This window comes from Chiloscyllium plagiosum, unplaced genomic scaffold, assembly GCF_037043375.1.
Source record: "Chiloscyllium plagiosum isolate Xiang-an unplaced genomic scaffold, Cpla_swu_hap1 HiC_scaffold_6, whole genome shotgun sequence".
In the NCBI taxonomy this organism is placed as follows: domain Eukaryota; kingdom Metazoa; phylum Chordata; class Chondrichthyes; order Orectolobiformes; family Hemiscylliidae; genus Chiloscyllium; species Chiloscyllium plagiosum.
In genome coordinates, this window is record NW_028270144.1 from 49,754,072 (window position 1) to 49,779,279 (window position 25,208).

The following is a 25,208-nucleotide window of genomic DNA, read 5'->3' on the forward strand; positions in this document are numbered from 1 at the left end:
ATTATCAGATTGGATGAGACTATGCTATTAAGTTGGAGTCGCTCTTGAAGAACAACTTGCAGTGCGGTTGACATGGCATAACCTCTCAAAGCATTGCAAAGGAGTATGACAACTAATAAAAATTCTTCAGATCTTTCTTAATCACGCTCTATTTAGCAACTAATGCACAAAGTGGGAGACAGTGGTAGTGTAATTGAACCAGTAGTCCACAGGGCTAATTTTCTGGTGGGCATAGCTTCAAACACAGGATGGCAATTGGTGGAATTTAATTTCAGTACTAAACTTAGTTATGGTGACCAGAAGACTATTGTAATACTGATTGTTGGAAAAACCCGATTAGTTTAATAAAGCCCTTTCTGAAACAAAATCTGCCACCAAAACCTGGTCTGGCTGACATGTGGCTCCAGACCCACAGTGATTGATTCTAATCTGCCTTCTTACTTAGTCTAGCGGTTACTGTATTCCAAAAGCAATAATACATGGGCAATATTGTTTTCCTTATTGCAATGAACGCACAAATAAAAGTCACAAACACTAAAGAATTTAATCCTGAAATCAATTGAACAAGTGGTAGCAAATGAAGGTTCTTTAATGCATTCTCACATACCTGCCATTAAGGACAATGAGTCAAAACTAATACAGAGAACTATTACAGACAGAGGATTTCCATTGTTTCAAAAAAGACGAAACATAATTGAAGTTTATTGGATTTAATTTTGCTTTGGTTGACGTTAATTAGTTCAAGTTATAACTTTATTTGGAGGTATCTGATAGTCAAGATAGATTACAAGAATATGAGAAGCATTCAATTTGTAGTTGTAAATGGTGTTGAGTATTTGCTGTCTTCAAGCTATCACAGAATACGTAGAATATCACATTTTGCTGTGTTTGAACATGATTAAGAAAGGCCTTTTGACAAAAGGCTGTTAAGTAAAATCACATTTTCTGACTCCATTGGAAGCCAAGAATTGTCAAGACAACAGCAAAATTACTTTCCAGGATGCACCAAGAGAACTTTAGAGACAACTGTAGAAATGGTGAAAAATATCTGAAACACTAATTGATTGATTTAAAATTAAGTACTTCTAAACTAGGTGCCACGCATGTTTATTGATAGCTAAACAGTACATCAAAACCGGAATAATGATATTGTGAAGGAGCTAGAACTTGGCTCCAACTCTCAATATGCAATAATAAAATCTAAATGTTGGTAATATTGACACATCTCGAAATTTCTATAAAGATTTTTGAAATATCATCAGCACTTGATCAAAGCATTGTGAACTAAAAATTTGAATAAGGGACTTAAGCAAAAACCAGAAATAAGACAGACGAGCTGAGGGTGTAGAAATGTAAAATGCAGTGTGATATCATAGCTATAACCGAGAATTGGCTGAATGGTAGACAGTACAGTTGGTTATGAAAAAACACGATCGTTCCGTTCTCATGTGATCTCGTGTTACAAGAAAATGGCACAATTGCTGCGCCATTTAAAGTAATGGGACCTGAATTGCATTACAGCCAATACAGGTAAGGACAGTTCACATTCTACAAATAATGCTCTAAATTCTTCAATCGCATTAAAGTCAACTCGCCTTGAAGAAACAGGGCAATATAGCAGAGCTGACAGTATTGGCATTTCAACATTCCTAAATTTTAGGTTATTCACATGTGAAACAGAGCAGATAGAAGTGAAGGAAAGGTTGTGAAATTGATCAATTATAGCAGTGAGGAATATGATATAGAGCTATAGAGATATACAGCACGGAAACAGACCCTTCGGTCCAACTTCTCCATGCCAACTAGATATCCTCTATAAATCTAATCCCATTTGTCAGCATTTTGCCCATATCCCTCTGAACCCTTCCTATTCATATATCCATCCAGATGCCTTTTGATTGTTGTGATTGTACTCGTTGCCAACACTTCCTCTGGCAGCTCTTTCCATCCATGCACCACCCTCTGTGTGAAAAAGTTGCCCTTAGGTCCCTTTTAAATCTTTCCCCTCTCACCTTAAATATTTGCTCTCTAGTTTTGGACTACCTGACCCCAGGGAAAAGACCTTGTCTACTTACACTATCCATGCTCTTCATGATTTTATAAATCTCAATAAGGTCATCCCTCAGTGTCTGATCTCCATGGAAAAAAGCACCAGTCCAATCAGCCTTCTCCTATAGCTCAAACCCTCCAACCCTGGCAACATCCTTGTAAAGTTTTTCTGAACCCTTTCAAGTTTCACGACGTCTTTTCAATAGCAGGGAGACCAGAATTGCATGCAGTACTCCAATAATGGTCTAACCAATGTCATGTACAGCTGCCTCCCAAGACCTATACTTGATACGCTGACCAATAAAGGCAAGCACACTAAATGCCTTCTTCACTACCCTGTCTACCCGCAACAAGGAACTATGAACCTGCACTCCAAGGTCTTTTTGTTCAGCAGCACTCCCCAGGACCTGACCTTTAAGTGTATAAGTCCTGTCCTGATTTGCCTTTTGAAAATGCAACACCTCACACCTCGGCCCTCCTAAGTGGTCATAAAGCGTAATGAGTAGGCGAGTTGCCTCTGGTGTCCTGGCTAATATTAATACCTTGATCAACATCACAAACGGGTGAAAGTGAGTGCTGCAAATGCTGGAGATCAAAGTTGAGAGTGTGGTGCTGGAAAAGCACTGCAGGTCAGGCAGCATCCAAGGAGCAGGAAAATTGATGTTTCGGGCAAAAGCCCTGATCAGGGGCTTTTGCCTGAAACGTCGATTTTCCTGCTCCTTGGATGCTGCCTGACCTGCTGTGCTTTTCCAGCACTACACTCTCAATGACATCACAAACAGATTAATGTGTAATTGTCACAGACCTTACTGTGCACTAACTGGCTCTGCTGCTTTCTACAACAGTAACTACCTTTTATAAGTGCCTCACTGGGACACCCATTGCACCTTCTAGTCAAAATTACAAAAGGTACTGATGGAAACACGAGCTTTTATTTGCCCTCAATAACAGAATAAACAATCACTCTTCCAACTCCACCCAATGGTCGAGCCTCCACATTCCTGCTGGAACCTCACTAATTCCCTGTTAAACCTGCAATCACTTGACTTATCGTCAAAGCTCAATGTAAAACTTACTAAACCACCTGGTGTCTTTACAGAAAAAACATCTTAACACTTTTGGTCGTATGACCAAAGAATAAGTAGTCAAAACGTGTGGCGCTGGAAAAGCACAGCAAGTCAGGCAGCATCTAAGGAGCAGGAGAGTTGGTGTTTCAAGCATAAGTTATTCAACAGGAATGCTCCTGCTCCTCGGATGCTGCCTAATCTGCTGTGCTTTTCCAGTGCCACACATTTTGACTTTGATCTCCAGCATCTGCAATCCTTACTTTCTCCAAGGAAGAAGAGTAGGCCACTCAGCTTTTCTCGTCTGCTCCACCATTCAATAAGATTGTGGCTGATCTGATTTTAACATCAACTCTACATTCCTGCGTACCCCTGATAATCCTTCATCTCCTTGACAATCAAAAATCTATCTATCTCTGGCTTAAAAATATTTAAACATTCTTTATCCATTGCCTTTAGAGGAAGAGAATCCCAAAGACACAGCCCTTAGAAAAAAAACGTTTTCTCATCTGTCTTAAATGGACAACCCTTTATTTTTAAACAATGACCCTAAGTCAGGAGTTTTCCACAAGAGGAAACATACACCTAGTCAAGTCCCCTCAGGATTTTACATGTTCCAATTAACTCATCTCTGACTCTTCTAAACTCCAGAAGATACAGGCCCAGCATGTCTAGCCTTTCCTCACAAAGCAATTTGTTCATTAATCCAGTAATCTTTCTCTGAACTGCTGCCAATACATTAACAGCCTTCCATTAGTACGGTGACTAGGATAGAACATAGTAATCCACACTGCGGTCTCTCCAGGCCCTGTATGAGTGAAGCATAACCTCCTTACTCTTGCATTTGATTCCCTTCACAATAATAATACTGTAAACTTTCCTGATTAGTTCTTGTTCCTGATGGTGCCACCCAAACCTTTTGTCCTGAATACTCACTCCGAATAGATCCTCATATCCAGGAATGACAGGGCAGTGTCCAGAAGCTGACTACCCACTCCAAAGGCCAAGTACTGTATCATCTACAGTACATTGTAGCTCAGTTTAGTCTAACTCATCTCCGCTACCCTCTCGCCTTTGCCCATTGTGTCTACCCTCTGTTTGCATGATGTTTTTGTCAGTCCCCTCAGATCAAACACCACCTGAAGTTCCCAAATCTGTCAACACACACCAGCCTCAGAGATCAAATGCCTACAGAATCACATACCCTAGAATTTTGCATGTCCAAAAATGGAAAGTGTCCCAGGCTGGAATACAGCATTGGGAAGTGATCATGAGGGGATCAGGGTATCCAGATTTCATCCACTACTCAAATGCAAAACTAAGCATCCACATTTTCAGGACAATGACCAATGGCCAAGGTTAACAGGCAGGATCTGATCACAGGGAAATACCAAGCAGGGCACAGGAATCGAGCACTATTCCAGGTACTTGTCCCTCTGCTTTATCACCCATAGCCTGTGACCTGCTCTCTGGGCATGCCTATTACTTGCAGCAATGAAAGTAGGAGAAATCTGATTTTTGAATCTTGGAGGCTGCTCCACTATTCAATATCACAGGCATGGTCCTGGGGAATAAGAACAAATAATTCAAATGCTCTCCCATTTTCCAGCTTGAGGCAAATCACTGGCAAGTCTGTCGGGTCAGTGATCAGTTTTGCTGCTTACTGCGCAAGGACTGACACCACTCCAACGTGTACATCAACCAGTGATCCATGACCTGGAGAACAGAATATTCTCTATAAAACTGGCCAACATTGCGACTAAACCACATTGTGACTTATGGCAGCGGTCACTTGTATGCCAGCACATGATTATGATAGGTGGGGGCTGTTCCTAGGGGAGGATGGATCAACAACGCGCGGGGTAGCGGTGTAACAGCTTGATTCTCAGCTTCCGATTATTGCTGAGTGGTCTTCAACTGAGTGATTTCTCTCAGCCAATTCTGACAACAGTTGGGAATGAATAGAGTTCCTGCAGGAATGCAGTCATAGGACAGGGTCAGACTGGGTGAAAACAAAGATTTCCTGTTTAAAGGGCCAATTATTTGTCCACAAACAGGAGCAAAACTATCCTGTTCACACACTCTTCCCCGCATTGCAAAATTGTACCAATGAAGAGAAAAGTTGCAGGTAATCTCCATTCAGTCCATCAAGTTTCTAATCATCACTAATCTTGGGTTTCTAATGCATTTTACTGTTTCCTCTGACTTGTCAAGAGACCAAACGTCTGTCCATGTTAGTTTTAAATACGGTCACTGGAGGTGACTCCACAAGACCCTGGAATCTAGAAATCCAAAGATTCACGACCCGCTGACTGAAGATAATTTTCCTCATCTCAGACCCATACAAGCAGCCCCTAATCCTGAGGCTGAGCATTCGGAGGTCAGGGTGCAGTGAGGGGAACACTATAATCTCAGTATCAGTGATGGGTCTGGCCGAATATTCACAGGGAGACTGTGAGGACTGCAGGTGCTGGAAGTCAGAGTCAATTGATGTGAAGCTGGAAAAGCACAGTAGGTCAGACAGCATCCAAAAAGCAGAATAGTCAACGCTTCGGCCCAAAACGTTGACTTTTCTGCTGCTCAGATGCTATCTGATCTGCTGTGCCTTTCCAGCTTCACACCCAATACTCACACCCAATACTCACAGCCAAGGTTCAGGCCTTGCTCATCAACAGAGAGCACCCCAAGGGTTCTCCATCATCTCTCGAAGTTATGAATCTTGGAAGGATGGTCTAATGAGCCAAATATGTGGAAGTAAAAATTGAAAAGGGGCAAACTGTTTGGCATGTATGATAGGCCCCAAAACAGTAATGGAGAGAGAGAGGCCTAAATACGTAATTAAATTTGAGAAATATGTAGGGATGATAAGGCAGTAATTGCAGGCCTCCTAACTACTGAACCAGCTCGGATCATCTTAGTATGCAAAGTAGGAGGCAAAAAATTCTTAAATTGCATCCAGGAGAACTTTTTCAGCCTGTACGTACAAAATCAATAAAGGAGGGGGAATTTCTGGTCCTAATATTTAAATATGAGCCCAGACAAATGAAAGGCCCAATATGTATGGGTGGCACGGTGGCACAGTGGTTAGCACTGCTGCCTCACAGTGCCAGAGACCCGGGTTCAATTCCTGCTTCAGGCATCTGGCTGTGTGGAGTTTGCACATTCTCCCCATGTCTGCATGGGTTTGCTCTGGTTTCCTCCCACAGTCCAAAGATGTGCAGGTTAGGTGAGTTGACCATGCTAAATTGCCCGTAGTGTTAGGTGAAGGGGTAATTGGTCTGGGTGGCTTGCTGTTCGGAGGGTTAGTGTGGACTTGTTGGGCCGAAGGGCCTGTTTCCACACTGTAAATAATCTAATCTAAGCAGGGGAATATTTTGCAGACAGTGACCATGACTCAGTTAGATTTTAGTTGTAGAAAAGGATAGGATGGACCAGGAATAAAAGTTATAAACTCGCAAACCACTAATTTCATGAAGATAGGACATAATTTGGGCGAAGTGGACTTGGATCAGCTACTTGCAGATAAGACTGTCAGGGCAATAGGAGGCATTGAAGGAGAGAGTAGCGAGTTTACAGTGCAAATATGTTCTGATAAAAACAAAGAGTGCAAAGAGTGGAGAACCTTGGTTTCAAAGGACATAAATTTAGGATTAATTAAAAAAGAGAAGCTTATGACTGATTTCAAGCGCAGTGTTGTTTGAAGAATTTATCAAGTGCAGGAGGATTTGTTAAAAAGGAAGCTAAGAGAGTGTATGAGAAAGTATTGACAATTAGAATAAAGGACTATCCAATGAAAAACAAAGGAATGCCTAAAGAAAGAGTAGGGCTCATTAGAGACCAGAGGATAATGTATGTGTGGACCTGGAAGGCGTGAGCATAATCTTCGATTGTTAATTTGAGCCAGAATTCACAATGGAAAAGGATGACGCAAATTTAGACATCTGGATGGAGAATTGTGAGAGAGACAAAGTAGGAGTGGGTTTCACATCCTTAAAAGTAGATAAATTTACAGATATAAATGAGACATATTCCGGCTCTTGACAGACGCAAGGGTGGGGATATCAATGAACCAGCAGCAATTTTCAATTCCTTTTTGGTTGCAAGTGAAGTGCCAGAGAACTCAAAAGTGTCCTATTATTAAAAAAGGGAGGAAGTGATAGACCAGGATATTTCAAGCCAGTCAATCCAATCTTGTTAACAGGGAATAATTTAGAAAGAGAGAATATCTGCACTTGGAAAGACATTGATTATTAGAGAAAGTCAGCATGGCTTTGTTGAGGGACTGTTGTGTTTGACAATATATGATTGAATTTTGGAGGTAACCAAGAATGTTGATGAGGGTAATGCATTTGATGGCATCTCCATGGTTTTCGTAAGGCTTTTTATATGGTTCTTCATCACAGACTGGTCAAGAAAGTAAGAATTCATGGGATCCAAAATAATGCAGCACATTAGATCCAAAACAAACAAAGAGAATATTAGAGAAACTCAACAGGCATGGCAGCGTATGTGGAGAGAGAAACAGAGTTGAAAGTTTGAGTCTGTTTTGGCCTATTCAGAACTACTCTGAAGAAGAGCCATACTGGATTCAAAACATTTAACTCTTTCTCTCTCTACAGATGCTGCCACACATAGAGTCACAGAGATGTACAGCATGCCTGCTGAGTTTCTCCAGCATTCTCTGTGTTTGTTTTAGATTTCCAGCATCCACAGTATTTTACTTTTTTTGGATCCAAACTTGCCTGAGAGACAGAAAGCAGTGGGTAATTGTAGAAGGATGTTTCTGTGAGTGGGAGTTAGTTTCTAGTGCGGTTCTGCAGGGCTTGGTGCTGGGGCCCTTGCTGTGTTATTATTGATATGGGCACAAATATAAGGGATGTGATTAAGAAGTTTGAAAATGACATGAACAATGATAAGATGATAAATAGTGAAGAATATAAGCATACACTGCAGGAGGATATCAACTACTAGTTTGGTGTGCAGAGCAGTGGCAGATGGAATTCAACCTCCAAAAGTTGGGTGACATGGTGGCTCAGTGGTTAGGACTGCTGCCTCGCAGCGCCAGTGACCTGGGTTCAATTCCGGCCTTGGGCAACTGCCTGTGTGGATTTTGCACATTCTCCCCGTGTCTGCGTGGGTTTCCTCCCATAGTCCCATTGTGCCGGTCAGGTGAATTGGCCATGCTAAATTGCCCATAATGATAGAGGAATGGGTCTGGGTGGGTTACTCTTTGGAGGTGTGGACTTGTTGGGCTGAAGGGCCTGTTTTCGCACTGTAGGGAATCTAATCTAAAGTATCAGGAAGAGTCCTTAATGAGGTCCATCAAGGCTATGATTGGTAGGTCCCAAAAGTATTTAAAATCAAAGGAACATTAGCATGCATGTCCATCGATTCCTGAAAGTAGCAAGGCAGGTCAATAAGATGGTTGAGGAGGAATATAGAATACTTGCCTTTATTAGCCAAAGCATAGATTAAAAGAGCAGGGGATTTTTGATGGAGGTGCATTAGATATTAGTTAGGCCACAACTGGACTGAAAACAAAATTTGCTAAAGATCACAATGGATCAGACAGCATCCGTGGAGAGAGAGCAAGTTAACATTTCAAGTCTAGATGATTCTTCATTAGAACTGAAGTGTGGAGAGGGCAGTATTTTTGCTATAATTGATGGTGGTGTGGCAGTGGTGGATGTAGAGTGCTGAAGGATAAAATATGTTGATAATTCAGATAAAGAGATTGGATTGTGGGAATGGCAGAATAATGGTGTGTCTAACTGCCAGACTGAAAAGAACACAGTTCTACTGGGGTGGAGGGAGGGGAGAGAGAACATAGTAACAGAGAATGTAACAAGTAAAGCTGAAAGAAAGGGAAGAAATGGGAGTTGGTTCACAGTTTGAAGGTATTGAACTCAATATTAAGTCCAAAAGGTTGTAAAATGCCTTGTCTAAAGCTGAGATGTTGTTCCTCCAGTTTGCGCTGTGATTCACTGGAACACTGCAACATGCTGAGGACAGACAAGTGAACATGCGAGCAGGATGCTTTTTTGAAATGACCAGCTACAGGAAGGTCAGGATCATGCTTACGCGCAGACCAGAGGTATTCTGCAAAGTGGTCACTGAGTCTGCGTTTGGTTTCTCCAATGTAGAGTAGGCCACATAGGGTACAGGATCAATGGTGCTCCTCGGATGCTGCCTGAACTGCTGTGCTCTTCCAGCATCATTGATCCATAATCTGGTTTCCAGCATCTGCAGTCATTGTTTTGACCACACAGGGTACAGCAAATACAACGCACAAAATTGGAGGAGGTACAAGTGAAATCTGCTGCACCGGGAAAGACTGTTTAGGCCCTTGGATGTTGAGCAGGGAAGAGGTGAAGGGACAGGTTCTGCGGTCCCTTCTGCGGTTACATTGGAAGGTGCCGTGAGAAGTGGGTGTGGTGTTGGTGGTTGTGGAATGCACTCGGGTGTCCCAGAGGGAACGGTCCTTGTGAAATGCTGATGGGGCAGTGAGGGGAAAATGTGTTTGGTGGTAACGTTTTGCTGGAGTTGTCTGAAATTGTGGAGAATGATTCATTTGAATATGGAGGCTGGTGGGATGAAAAGTGAGGACAAGGGGGATCCAATCATGCTATTGTGAGTGACAGGAAGGGGCAAGGGCAGAAGGACAGATGATAGGCTGAATGCGGTTGAGGGTCCTGTCAACCACAGTAGGTGGGAAACCATGGTTATGGAAGAAGTAAGTCTGTTAGCAGCACTGGTTTGGAAGGTAGCATCATCTGAATAGATGTGATGTACGTGAAGAAACTAGAAGAATTGGATGGAGGCCTTGCAGAGTGTGAAGAAGTGCACTGAGGGTAGCTATGGGAATCAGTGGCTTTGGACAGTTTATTCCTCAAAATGGAGACAGAGAGGTCAAGGAAAGGAAGGGAACTGTCAGAAATAGATGATGTGAAAGTTATAGAGGGGTGCAAATTGGAGGCAAAATGAACAAAGCTTTCAGAGTGCTGGTGGGAGCATGAATCGGCAGTCGTTGATGTACCAAAAAGTGATTGTGGGAGGGGTCCAATGTAGGGCTGGAACAAGGATTGTTCCACATACCCCGTAAAGAAGCAGACATGACTGGGACCCATGCAGGTGTCCATAGCCACTTCTTTGACTTGAAGGAAGTGAGATGAATTAAAGGAGAAATTGTTTAGTGAGAGAACCAGTTCAGCCAGGCAGAGGAGAGTGGTGATGGATGGGGAGTGCTCAGGTCTCTGGTCAAGGAAGAAGCCATGAGCTTGCAGACCATCCTGGTGGGGGATGGTGGTGTAGTGGGATTGGACATCATTGATGAACAGGAGGCAGTTAGGGCCAAGGAACTGGAAATTGTCAGTATGGTGGAGGGCATCAGAAAATCGTAGAAGTAGGTGGACAGGGTCTAGGCAAGTGGAGAGAGGATGGAGGAAGAGAAAATGAGTTCAGTGGGGCAAGTACAGGCTGATATGGTGTGCTTGCCAGGGCAGTCTAGTTAGTGGATTTTGGGGAGGAGGTAGAAGTGGGTTGTCCGGTGTCAGTAGCTTTCCTCTTTCAGACCCTCCAGCCCTGGCAGAATCCTGATAAATCTCCTTTGCCCAACCTCCTAGCCTGTCTACGTTTTTCTGCAGCCTTTCCACCTGAACATGACCTGTCCCTCCAGCTATCTTTGTGTCATCTACAAACCTAGCAACAATGCTCTCAGTTCCTTCACCCAGGTCATTAATATACAACGTGAATAGTTGTTCCAACACTAGAACCCCACGAGTCGCCAGTTGCCATCCTGAAAAAGATTCCTTTGTCCCCACACTCTGCCTTCTACCAGCCAGCTAATCCTCTATCCATGCCAGTACCTTGCCCCAACACAATGAACTCTTAGTTTATTTAACAGCCTCAAGTGCAGTACCTTGTCAAAGGCTTTTTGGAAATGTAAATGGATCATGCCCATTGGCTCTCCTTAGTCTAACTTGCTTGGTACCTTGTCAAAGTATTCCAGCAGATTTGTTAGGCATGACCAGCCCTTGATGAAGCTGTGCTGACTTAGCCAAATTTTACTGTACATTTCCAAGTACTCCACAATCTCATCCTTAATAACGGGCTCTAAAATCTTACCAATGATTGAGGTCAGGTTAACCAGCCAATAAATTCCCATCTTCTGTCTCCCTCCTTTCTTAAACAACCCGTTGGGACCCTCCCTGACTCAAATGATTCCTGAAAAAACACTACCAATGCCTCTACACACTCCACAGCTCTCTGATGTGTCTGTTCTTCTCTCTTGTATTCTGTGCAATCTCACTCTAGAAGAGACAGGCATAGTATCAAGTCGGCAACATTGGTAAGTGTGTGAGGGTGTGGTGAAGTATCAGAATATTAGGGATGGGTCCAAAAGCCAGGGATTGGGTGAGACAGTAGAATGTCGATACTTTGAACCTGAACAGTCCAAAATCTCAGTTGGTCAAAATTGTTAAAGGTGTTATTGAAGGATTCTCATCTGATGAGCGCAAATCATATGATGTCAAGCCATGCAGATCATCTTAAAATATGTTTAAAAAGTACTGCTGGAAAGCGATGTATATTGCCAAGGGTTTTCCCCTTGCAGCTATGAGAGTAAACTCAAAAATGGCAATGTTCAAATAATTATGACAGTTTATACTACCGGGTAAAAAGGGTGCCATTGGTTGACAGAGGCATGCAATGGAGAAGGAAATGGCTCCCTTTGCAGTCCAGTCATTCAAAAAAATGTGAGAGGTTTTTGTTTACAGCAAATTGGTCCCTGCTATGTCATTTCTAATAAGTTTGTATGAGCTGCTTTGTCTTCAGTTGATTTATTGGTTTATCCATCTAGGAAGCTATAAGAAAAGTTTTTACTGGACTAAGTTTGAAGACATACCCATAAACTTCCCTTTAATTCAATTGCTAATTTTCTGCACTCTGGCTGCAGGAGATTTCTGTTTTTAAACCATATCTCATAATCTAAAAACAGCATAGAAGTTGAGTGAGACTACATTTTGCAGATTATGTATGTTACATATTAACAAATTAATCTTTGAATACAATTTTTCTGTAAGAATTTGATTTTTTTTGTTGTGTTACAAGATGCTACACAACTTTGTCTAAGTGAGATCAGTGTTCATGTGCAATATAAATGTCTGGGAGCATTGCAAGGCCTAAAGGCTAACCCAAACATACAGATCTGCAATTGCAAATCTGACAAAGGAGCAAGAATAGTCAACCTTAATTAGTGTCATCATATCAAAAATATACATACCAGAATGAAAGGTCCAAATTCATATCCATTGGATATGAATGCTTTGCATGACTGGAACCTTGCTTGAAATCAAGCTTAATAAATCACTTGATGCACTTGAGTAAGGTCAGCTAGCTGCTGGGGTGATATATATACAATAGGGTCCATACTCATGACATGTTTCCTTACATGAATGGGCTGCCCAAGGCACATGAGTGTAATGTTCCTTTATGTCCTATCATGTCTCTGACCACTTCTGCAGAGCATGAATTGGCCAAAGGTTGGGTGATTTGCTGGAAGCAGGTTTGAGTGGTTTTCCACGTGGATAGGGAGGGATTCCTTCATGTTTGCTAGGATTTGTATATTGATAGCAAAGTCTTGTCCATGTGTTTATTTGACATTGCTAGCCTGTTCACCAGTACACCACTCAAGGAAGCTGTAGACTTCTTAATCATTCATGGGACATGGACTTCAGCTGGGAACCATTTAACACCATTCCTGGTTACCATTGAGAAGGTGACCTGCCTTTTTGAACCTAATGTACCTGCACCCACAAGGCTATTGGGGAGGGAATTCCATGACTTTCATCCAGTGGCAATGAAGGATTGGTGATTTATTTCGAAGACAGACTGTTGATTGACTTGGAGGGAACCTTGCAGATAGTAGAATTCCCATGTATCTGCTGATCTTGTCCTTGTAGTTGTAGTGGGTTTGGAAGGTTTTCTTCTCAATGAGCCGAAGAGAATTTCTGCAGTGCATCTTGTAAATAACATACACTGTTGGGACTGAGCATCGGTGGTGGATGAGTTGAATATTTGTGCATCTCATATTAATCAACCTGGCTGCTATGTCCTGGATGGCATCGCACTTCTTCAGTATTATTGGAGCTGCATCCATCCAGGCAAGTGGGGTTATCCATTATACATTTGACTTATAGATGGGGAGTCTGGGGGTGAGTTACTCAGTGCAGGATTCTTCGCCTCTGACTGCAGTTGTAGCCATAGTATTTACATGGTTAGTCCAGGTTAGCTTCTGCTTAATGGTACCCCAGAATCTTGATAGGTGGGATCGGTGATGTAATTGAATGCCAAGAGCGCTTGTTACATTCTGTCATTTAGATGTTTATTGGTATGAATGTTACTTATCACTTGTAAGCCCAAATTAAAATATTTATCAGGTCTTGCTATGTTTACATGACAGTTCTAAATCGTGGTGATCTACAGCTACCACTATTGTGTGAATTGCATATACACTGGATTTATAAATTCAGTAACTCTCTTCTTAAGTTCAGTTTTAATGACATCATGTATCTACAGATATATGATGTTGCCATGGGATTCACTGTGTGGCAAGATGTCGCTAACATCTTTGTTAAGTTCCATGAGAAATTTGCATATCACACACCTCATAAGTGGGCCTAAGGCTACCACTTTCAATCCTGAAAAGTCTTTCTCAGGTTAAGGTATCTCAAAAACTGAGCCACAGGTGAAGCTAGCTGTTTCATGCTGGTAGCATGCAGTAGCAACAAGTGGTATTTGTTGCCCATCATGTCAAAAAGAAGTTCTGCTTATCTCACAAATGAGTAATACAATATATGAATTTTAGTGTACAATGTGATTCAAGATATGTAGACCATCTGTTCAAAGACTTGTAAACTGTATTAAACAGCGCATCTCTTCACCTGTTCATTACAGAAAAGGCACTGACTATACCAACCAGTAAATACTTGTAAAAGTCAATGGTGTCCATTATTAGGTGTTATTGTGCAATTGGACAACGTTTGCTAAATAATAATGTGTGCATTAAGAATTATGCTGACAACAAATTCAATATTGTCATTTGGGATTGCAGCATCTACACTTGCATGTACTTTAAGCTACGTATGTTAGGTCAGCCCTATAGATGTACACACCTTGTACCTGTTTCAATTTAACAAAATATGCACAGCTGCACTCTGATTCCCTAAGGCAATGTCTTTATTAATCAGAATCAACCTGCTTGGTTTAAATTGAAACAGGTTTTGCAGTTAACTGTCACTTATCATCCACCTGGTACATTCTCTACTGCAACACCTCTGTTAATCAGGATCAGTTTTCTAACCAATCAATGCTGTTTCTCATACAGTATAAAAATGTTATTCCCCATCACAATGGTGTTTTTGTCCTATTAGATGAGAAGCTTGGACAAATTTTTTTCACAGTACTCAAAATCAGTGCTACCAGATTCACAACTCACAATTCACAACTTCTAAAAAAATTACATCACTATAATTAAAAATGTATTTGAAATAAAAACTGTCATTCCTTAATCAAGGAAGAACTTCACTGTGTTTTGAATTGTTTGGTTTATTATTAGATGTAAATTTAACCTTTTATTGTTTTTACAGTGCCCATATTGTGACAAAACATTTATGAACAGTTTCTTTTTGCAAAGTCACATTCAGCGTCGGCACCCAAATAATACTGATGTTGGTAAGTGTTGATCATCTCAATATAAACCAGTTTAATTGATCTTCCATTTCTATAATTAAATGTGAATATAAGAAACATATGTCAAGAGATTGGTACCATACTAAGAACTGGCTTTTATGCCACCAGTTGGCATATTTGAAGATGGCTGCTCAGAAAATGCAGCAAATGGCCTTTCTACTGCCTGCCCACCCATCCTAGCCTTTCTGTCAGCTCAATTGTATAGGAGAGACATTATGCAGTGCACCCCCAAAACCCTTAAGCCTATTAAGGGCCTTGCATCACCAATTGATGACCTCTGATGTTAGATTGATTTCTCAATGACCTATTAGTTACAGTGAATTTTGTTAAGGTTCTGAAAGTTAAACTTCATCCATGCAACCTTTGATTTAACCACAATCACTTTGTCCTTTTATTTGTTCTGTTTGCAGATTTTTTTAACATAGTTTTCAATTCATTTTATATCTACATGTAAACTAAAATACAAGTACTTACTTCGTGTGATTTAATGACGAGCAAAAAGCCACTGTAAATGTGATGGTATTGTTACTTCAATACTTAATGCACCTGATAAATTGTGAACAGTTTTGGTCTTCTGATTTAAGGGATTTGTTTTAGTACTTGCCTTGGGGGTATAAAGCAAAGCTTTATTAGATTGGTCCGTTGGATGAGAGGAGTGCGTTATGGTGAGAGATTGCTGTGGGAATCAGTATACTTTAAAAATAAATTTGAATCTCCAGTGAATGACTGAAAAGATCACAGCAATATTTCAAGTTTTAAACTTTTCCTACGACCATAAGACATAAGAGTGGAAGTAAGGCCATTCGGCCCAAGCAGTGAAATTCACAACTGATCTTGGAGGAACTGTTGGGCGAAGTTCACACCACAGAATCAGATAAGTTAATGGTTGTTTTTAAGTGTGGCCCATAGAGAATCTGCAGTAGTGAGTAGAGTGGGTTCTTTCTTGATTATATGTTTTTCAGAGATATGTCTCTTGATTAAACTTAAAATATAAGCCATAGTTATTAATTTAACCTGGGGCAGTGTTTATTGAGGAATAAGACGGTGTTATTTTCTGGGTCTGTAGATTGTGAAGGAACAAAAATGGCTTTTAATAGAGTGATATGTACTTCTTGTCAGATGTGGGAGTTTAAAGAGGGTTAAAGGGTTACTGCAGATTATATTTGTCATAAATGCTGTAGGCTGCGAATCTTATCAGATCAAATGGATAGGTTGGAGAGACAGTAAGAAGCAATGAGGAATTTGCAACAGCAACAGTATGTGATGGATGGCAGTTATAGGAAGGAGGGAATGTCTCAGATACAGTCACATAGATGGGTTAACTCCAGGCAAGGTAAGAGAGGTAGGCAGCTAGTGCAGGAGTCTTTTGTGGATATACCCATTTCAAACAGGTATGCTGTTTTGGAAAATGGATTCTCAGGGGAACGTAGCACGAACAGCCAAGTTTCTGGCATTGAAACTGGCTCCTATGCAACGAGGGGCACGTCGGGTTCCAAGAGATCAATTGTGTTCGGGGATTCTGCAGTCCGAGGTACAGACAGACGTTTCTGTGGCCAGCAGCAAAGAGGCAGAATGGTGTGCTGCTTCCTTAGTGCCAGGATCAAGGATGTCTCATAGAGGGTGCAGAATGTTCTCACTGGGGAGAGGGGCCAGCAAGAGGTCATTGTCCACATTTGAACCAATGACATAGGAAGGGAAAAGGTTGAGATTCTGAAGGGAGATTACAGAGTTGGCAGAAATTTAAAAAGGAGGTCCTTGGGAGTAGTAATGTCTGGATTACTCTCGGTGCTATGAGCTGGTGAGGGCAGGAATAGGAGGATAGAGCAGATGAATACTTGGTTGAGGAGCTGGTGTATGAGAGAAGGATTCACATTTTTGGATCATTGGAATCTCATTTGGAGTCGAGGTGGCCCGTACAAGAATGACGGATTACACCTAAATTGGAAGGGGACTAATATACTGGCAGGGAAGTTTGCTAGAGCTGCTCGGCTGAATTTAAACTAGTAAGGTGGGGGTGGTGGGAGGATGGGTTTGGGGTGGGGTGGGGGTGGAGGTGGGACCCAGGAGATAGTGAGGAAAGAGATCAATCTGAGACTGGTACAGTTGAGAACAGAAGCAAGTCAAACAGCCAGGGCAGGCAGGAGCAAGGTAGGACTAATAAATTAAACTGCACTTATTTCAATGCAAGGAGTCTAACAGGGAAGGCAGATGAACTCAGGGCATGGTTAGGAACATGGTACTGGGATATCATAGCAATTACAGAAACATGGCTCAGAGATGGGCAAGACTGGCAGCTTAATGTTCCGGATACAAATGCTACAGGAAGGATAGAAAGGGAGGCAAGAGAGGAGGGGGAGTGGCATTTTTGATAAGGGATAGCATTACAGCTGTGCTGAGAGAGGATTTTCCCAGAAATACATCCAGGGAAGTTATTTGGGTGGAACTGAGAAATAAGAAAGGGATGATAACCTTATTGGGATTGTATTATAGACCCCCTAATAGTCAGAGGGAAATTGAGAAACAAACTTGTAAGGAGATCTCAGCTATCTGTAAGAATACTAAGGTGGTTATGGTAGGGGATTTTAACTTTCCAAACATAGACTGGGACTGCCATTGTGTTAAGGATTTAGATGGAGAGGAATAAGTGTGTACAAGACAATGTTTTGATTCAGTATGTGGATGTACCTACTAGAGAAGGTGCAAAACTTGACCTACTCTTGAGAAATAAGGCAGGGCAGGTGACTGAGGTGTCAGTGGGGGAGCACTTTGGGGCCAGCGACTATAATTCTATTAGATTTAAAACAATGATGGAAAAGGACAGACCAGACCTAAAAGTAGAAGTTCTAAATTGGAGAAAGGCTAATTTTGACGGTTTAAGCAAGAACTTTCGAAAGCTGATTGGGGGCAGATGTTCGCAGGTAAAGGGACGACTAGAAAATGGGAAGCCTTCAGAAATGAGATAACGAGAATCCAGAGAAAGTATATTCCTGTCAGGGTGAAAGGAAAGGCTGGATGATTAAAGAAATTGAGGGATTGATTAAGAAAAAAAAGGAAGCATATGTAAGGTATAGACAGGATAGATCAAGTGAATCCTTTGAAGAGTATAAAGGAAGTAGGAGTATACTTAAGAGGGAAATGAGGAGGGCACAAAGGGGACATGAGATAGCTTTGGCAAGTAGAATTAAGTAGAATCCAAAGAGTTTTTACAAATACATAAAGGACAAAAGGGTAACTAGGGAGAGAATAGGGCCCCTCAAAGATCAGCAAGGCGACCTTTGCATGGAGCCGCAGAAAATGGGGGAGATACTAAATAAGTATTTTGCATCAGTATTTACTGTGGAAAAGGATATGGAAGATATAGACTGTAGGGAAATAGATGGTGACACCTTACAAAGTGTCCATATTACAGAGGAGGAAGTATTGGATGTCTTGAAACGGGTAAAGGTGGATAATTCCCCAGAACCTGATCAGGTGCACCCTAGAACTCTGTGGGAAGCTAGAGAAATGATTGCTGGACCTCTTGCTGAGATATTTGTATCATCGATAGTCACAGGTGAGGTGCCGGAAGACTGGAGATTGGCTAACGTGGTGCCACTGTTTAAGAAGGGTGGTAACGACAAGCCAGGAAACTGTAGACCAGTGAGCCTGACGTCGGTGGTGGGCAATTTGTTGGAGGGAATCCTGAGGGACAGGATGTACATGTATTTGGAAAGGCATGGACTGATTAGAGATAGTCAAAGTGGCCTTGTGCGTGGGACATCATGTCTCACAAACTTGATTGAGTTTTTTGAGCAAGTAACAAAGAGGATAGATGAGGGCAGAGTGGTAGATGTGATCTACATGGACTTCAGTAAGGCGTTCGACAAGGTTTCCCATGGGAGACTGATTAGCAAGGTTAGATCTCACGGAATACAGGGTGAACAAGCCATTTGGATACAGAACTGGCTCAAAGGTAGAAGACAGAGGGTGGTGGTGGAGGGTTATTTTCAGACTAGAGGCTTGTGACCAGTGGAGTGCCACAAGGATCGGTGCTGGGTCCTCTACTTTTTGTCACTTACATAAATGATTTGGATGCGAGCATAAGAGGTACAGTTAGTAAATTTGCAGATGACACCAAAATTGGAGGTGTAGTGGACAGCGAAAAGGATGACCTCAGATTACAACAGGATCTTGACCAGATGGGCCAATGGGCTGAGAGGTGGCAGATAGAGTTTTGGGAAAGCAACTCTTAACAGGACTTATACACTTAATGGTAAGGTCCCAGGGAGTGTTGCTGAACAAAAAGACCTTGGAGTGCAGGTTCATAGCTCCTTGAAAGTGGAGTCGCAGGTACATAGGATAATGAAGAAGGCATTTGTTATGCTTTCCTTTATTAGTCAGAGTATTGAGTACAGGAGTTGGGAGGTTATGTTGCGACTGTACAGGACATTGGTTAGGCCACTGTTGGAATATTGGGTGCAATTCTGGTCTCCTTCCTATCGGAAAGATGTTGTGAAACTTGAAATGGTTCAGAAAAGTTTTACAAGGATGTTGCCACGGTTAGAGGATTTGAGCTATAAGGAGAGGCTGAACAGGCTGGGGTTGTTTTCCCTGGAGCGTCGGAGGCTGAGGGGTGACCTTGTAGAGGTTTACAAAATTATGAGGGGCATGGATAGGATAAATAGACAAAAGTCTTTTCCCTGGGGTCGGGGAGTCCAGAACTAGAGGGCATAGGTTTCGGGTGAGCGGGGAAAGGAATAAAAGAGACTTACAGGGCAACTTTTTCGTGTATGGAATGAGCAGCCAGAGGAAGTGGTGGAGGCTGGTACAATTGCAACATTTAAGAGGCATTTGGATGGGTATATGAATAGGAAGGGTTTGGAAGGATATGGGCCGGGTGCTGGCAGGTGGGACTAGATTGGGTTGGGATATCTGGTCAGCATGGACGGGCTGGACCGAATGTTTCCATGCTATACATCTCTATGGCTCTATGACTCTATGAGTCCACTCCGCCATTTAATCACAGCTGATGGGCATTTCAACTCCACTTACCCGCACTCTCCCCGTATCCCTTAATTCCTTGCGAGATCAAGAATTTATGAATCTCTGCCTTGAAGATATTTAACATCCCAGACTCCACTGCACTCCGTGGCAACGAATTCCACAGGCCCACCACTCTGGCTGAAGAAATGTCTCCTCATTTCCATTCTAAATTGACCGCCTCTAATTCTAAGCCTGTGCCATGGGTCCTAGTCTCCCTGCCTAACGGAAACAAATTTCCAGCATCCACCCTTTCTAAGCCATGCATTATCTTGTAAGTTTCTATTAGATCACCCCTCAACCTTCTAAACTCAAATGAATACATTCTCAGGATCCTCAGCCTTACATTGTATGTTAGGCCTACCATTCCAGGATTATCATTCCAGGGATTCTTGTTAGAAACAAACTGGAAACAACATTGACTAAATACTATTTCAGAAGACAAATTATACTGTAAACTGCAAAATCCCTATTCAACTCATAGGATAACTGAAAATCCCCTAACAGAGTTATACTTCGTTCTATGAACAGAGCTATTCCCAACTCTTGTTCCCTTTCTCATAGATACAGGGAGAATGTGCAAACTGCACACACAGTCATCCAAGACTAGAATTAAACATGGGCCCCTAGCGCTGTGAGGCAGTTGTGCTACCATGCCCAGCTCCCACCTGAATATTGCATAGCAAACAATAAAAAGATGCAGCCTCTATCTCACTCCTCTCATATTTTTGCATGCAGACCCTGTCCATGGGCTGCACTGATATTGAGGAAATCCTGCAGCACACTTCTATACTAGATTCCTATGGACTCTTACCCTCTCAAAGTCAGTTTCCATGGCAAAATGAATACATAAAGTAGTGCTAAGTGGACATCTTCTAGACCCTCAACTGTACTCTAATTCAGAATTAAATAAACATTTTAGTTTGTAATTATTACAGAATCTTGACAGTCCTTATCCCTCTCTGTGACTTTTGGATGAAGGCCATATTTTCAGCGTTGAAGTGGGTAGCTCACGGTAGGAAATTTCGTAGGTGGGCAGATCCTCCTAGGTAGAGAGTGTCCTGACTTTCATATCTCATACCTGACCACCCCCACCTTTTGATTCATATTATCAACTCCATTCTCCCTTGCCAACTCTATTAAATGCATTTCTCCAACCACTCATGATCACATCACTCCATGTCCACTCACGACTAACTCATGACCCCATACCCACCCTCATGGCTGGTTAGAACATCCTTATCATCTCAAAGTCAACACAAAGCAAACCATGCCCATGACTCCTTATAATCTCCATACAAACTCATGCTGATTTGTGGCATGTCAGCCACCTGTTATGGACCAGGCCAGACCCCCACAAAACATTTCAAGAAAGTATCCTCGACCCTAACTTTGCTAGTTGTTTTAAGCAGGTGTAACATGGATATTCCAGGAGCGATAGAGCTGGTCCAACCATTCAGTTTTAAACAAAACAGAATTTATTTGCAAGACTACCGAATGAAACACAAACAAAAGAGAACAGAATATTGAATAACTTAACCTATCCGAACTCTGTACAGTTTATCTCAACTTAATGATGCGGTTCCAACTACTTACTCAAATCCCTATAAACACCCGTTGGCAAAGAAAGGAAAAATCAAACAAAAGTTCTTACAGGAGAGATGTCAGAGAGATTCAGCATGGAACACCTCCTTCCATATAGCTGTTTATTTGACCAGCAGCCTCAAACAAAACTGACTGACCGCTTTCTCTGAACAACCAAATTGCTAAAAATCCAAACCAAACCAAACCAGAGTAAATCTGAGCTAGGAGAACTGGCCACTCTCTTTTCATTGTGCATTTATTTTTTAAACTTAAAAGCTTCTTCAAGCAAATTAAGCCAGACATTCAGAACCTGTGTCATAAAATGTTTCTGATAAAAAACCAAGGTCAACACAACCTTGTTGATGGGGCAACATCACCATACCTCCCCTTTAAAAAAAAACCATCAATATCTAAAGATGGCTTCATTTTAAAACCCCTTAGCCTTAAATTGTTAGTACGTGACAGCACACATAAACATTACAATGGCAATAAATATGCAAACATGCACGACCACATTCTGTTTCTGCCAGTTTTACTCCTATCACGTAACGCCTCCGTTTCTCATTCAAGTTTTGACAATGCATCGACAATCACGTTTTCTCGTCCTGCCACCTGCACAATTTTCAAAGTGAATGGCTGTAACAACAAGCTCCAGCTAAACAGTCTGGAATTTTTATCCTTAAATTTCTTCACAAACTTCAATGGGTTATGAACAGTGTATATGATTGTCTCAAGATAACTGGTAACATAAACATTGAAATGCTGTAATGCCAACACCACGTTCAAAGTGTACTTCTCAACTATTGGATATTTCTGCTAATGAATGTTCACTTTCCTGGAGAAATACCCAATGACTCTCTTTATCTTCTCATCATCTTCCTGTAAGAGCACAGTACCAACACCCACATCACTTGCATTGATAGCCATCTTGAATGGTTTTGTGTAATTGGATGTGGCTAACACCGGGGTAGTGGATAACACAGCTTTCAGGCTGTCAAATACCTTCTGACAGTCTGCTGTCCACTGAAACATCTTGCCTTTCTTTAGAAATTCAGTGAAGGGAGCAGCCTCACTGCTAAAATTTGGGATGAGTGATCAATAAAATCCATTCAATTCCAGGTTTCATAATACTGCTCTTTTTGTCGATGGTATAAAAAACTCCCCAACTACTTTTGTTTTTGCATTCTGTGGGGCCATTTGTCCATGTCCAATAACATGGCCCAGGAAGCTAACTTGGTCTTTGACAAATTCACTTTTAACCAGGTTTATCACCAAGACTGCCTCCTGAAGTTGATCGAACCATTCTGATAAATGTTGCAAATGTTCCTATCATGTGTAACTAAAACTCACCAGGTCACCTATAAGTATGATACGATTGGGTAATTCGGAAATGACTTTATTGGTTAGTCTCTAAAATGTGTCTGGCGCATTCTTCATACCAAATGACATAACTTTAAATTGATACAGTTTATTCTGTGTTATGAAAGCCGAAATTGTCTCCGCTCTTTCGGAAAAAGGTACCTGCCAGTATCCTCTGAGGAAGTCCAACTTAGAAAAATAAGTTGCTTGGCCAACCTTTTCAACATCGTCTTCAAAACACGGAATCAGTTATGCATCAGTCTTTGTAACTGCATTGACTTTGTGCTAGTTCACACATAACTGTTGGATACTATTTAGTTTTGGCACCATTGGTGAGCTCCAGTTGCTGTAATTCATTTCGATTATGTCACCTTGGAGTGTACGTGTGAACCTGTGCCAATTTTAGACGGTTATACCAATAAGGATGTTGAGAATGTGGTGCTGGAAAAGCACAGCAGGTCAGGCAGCATCTGAGGAGCAGGGGAATTGAAATTTCAGGCATAAGCCCTTCATCAGGAATGAGGCTTGTTAGCCAAGGAGGTAGTGAGATAAATGGGTAGGGGGTGGGGCTGGGGAGAAGGTAGCTGAGAGCGCAATAGGTAGATGAAGGTGGGGGTAATGGTGATAAGTCAGAGAGAGGGTGGAGCAGACATGTGGGAAGGAAGATGGACAGGTAAGACAGGTCTTGAGGGCGGTGCCGAGTTGGTAGATTGCATCTGGGATAAGGCGAGGGGAGGGGAATTGAGGAAACTGGTGAATTCCACATTAATGATGTGTGGTTGGAGGGTCCCAAGGCAGAAGATGAGGTGTTCTTCCTCCAGGTTTTGGATGGTTAGGGATTGGCGATGGAGGAGGCCCAGCACCTGCATGTCCTTAACTCTCCCTCCCTCCCACTCTGCTAGTTTTCAGTCCCAGTCACATAAAAGGCAGACAAACAAACACAGTTACATGAAAATAAAGGAAAATTATAAAACTGGCAAAATTATTTAAAAATGGTTTTCATGATATGGTGTTCCATAGGCAGAGATATTGATTTATTGGTTGATTTTCTGAAGGTGTCGATCTGTGCTCGTTCCTGGTTACAAATGCATCCTTAGGACTTTTTGATCAAGAACAAACCTGCAATTAACTTCCAGATCTGGCATCATGACTAAACAAAATCTCATTTGGTCTGTTTTCCTTATGACACAAGCTGTTACTCACAGTCCATATGTCAGCTTTAGCTCCCAGTTCCCAGTTCACAGCTCCAAATCAAAACTATTAAAATATCAAAATAAAAAAAACTATTAAGAAACTATTTTTCCTGATTTGAAGCTCTAAGTATAATCTCAAGATGGTGCATTCATTATTTAAGATTGAAGTAAGAAGTGCTTTCTTTATTCAGAATTTTGAATCTTTCGAATTCCTTATACTAGAGGCCTGTGGATAGTCAATTGTTGAGTATATTCAAGGTCATATTAGATTTTTCTTTGAAGGAATCAGGCAGAAAATTGAGCTCAAATATCAACCATGACATGATTGAATAGAGAGTTAGTTCAAATAGTTGTATGAGTTGAGAGTGCGATGCTGGAAAAGCACAGCAGGTCAGCAGCAACTTAGGAGCAGAAGAATTGACGTTTTGGGCACGAGCTCTTCATCAGGAATGAGGATAGCCTCATTCTTGATGAAGGGCTCTTGCCTGAAACGTTGATTCTCCTGCTCCTCGGATGCTGCCTGAACCTGCTGTGCTTTTCCAGCATCGCACTCTCGACTCTGATCAATCCACAACTGCAGCCCTCACTTTCTTCTCAAATGGTTGTACGGCCTACTCCTTTTTTTTAATATTCTTAAACATAGTATACAGTTTTCAAAGATTTTTATGTGGGATTGTAAAGCTTTTCTCTTATTATGCTAAACAGATTCACTCTCTAGTTTTATGGTACCTTTAGTTATTTCTATTCATGTGCTATGTTCACTGTGCCATGATTCTTTTTATTTATTCAAAGGAGTTGGGCTTCACTAGCTGGTCCAGCATTATTGTCCATTCCAAGTTGCCCTTGAAAAGATGATAGTTGTTCTCGTCTAATAAGGTCTGAAGGGATGCCTGAGACCGAATAGAATGAAGGAACACGTGATAGAAAGATTAAGGGTTAATTTGAATGATAATTGTATAAACATTGGAAGCTAGTAACCGGGGTGTAGGAGTTTTATGGAGTATTGTTAACTGAAAAAAAAGGTCTTACTAAAAGTGTGACTTTGGTAGTGTTCAAAAATATTTATTTTCTGTTTATTTTCAATAGTGGAGAGCTTCCAGTTTGAGCCACTATAGTTCATTTGTTGTAGATACACTCACAATGTCATTAAGGAGGGATTTTGACCCAGTGACAATGAAGAAACAGTGATTTA

At 41.6% G+C, this 25,208-nt stretch overlaps 1 protein-coding gene across 1 annotated transcript in view; it reads left to right on the forward strand.

Annotated features, from left to right (window-relative positions):
• The window catches only part of LOC122551042 (cilium assembly protein DZIP1-like), a 191,868-nt gene that overhangs the window by 68,155 nt on the left and 98,505 nt on the right, over positions 1 to 25,208 (forward strand). The window contains exon 5 of the mRNA XM_087988540.1: positions 14,759 to 14,843. Coding sequence (XP_087844666.1) covers positions 14,759 to 14,843 — 85 coding nt within the window. The remainder of the gene's footprint in view (positions 1 to 14,758; positions 14,844 to 25,208) is intronic.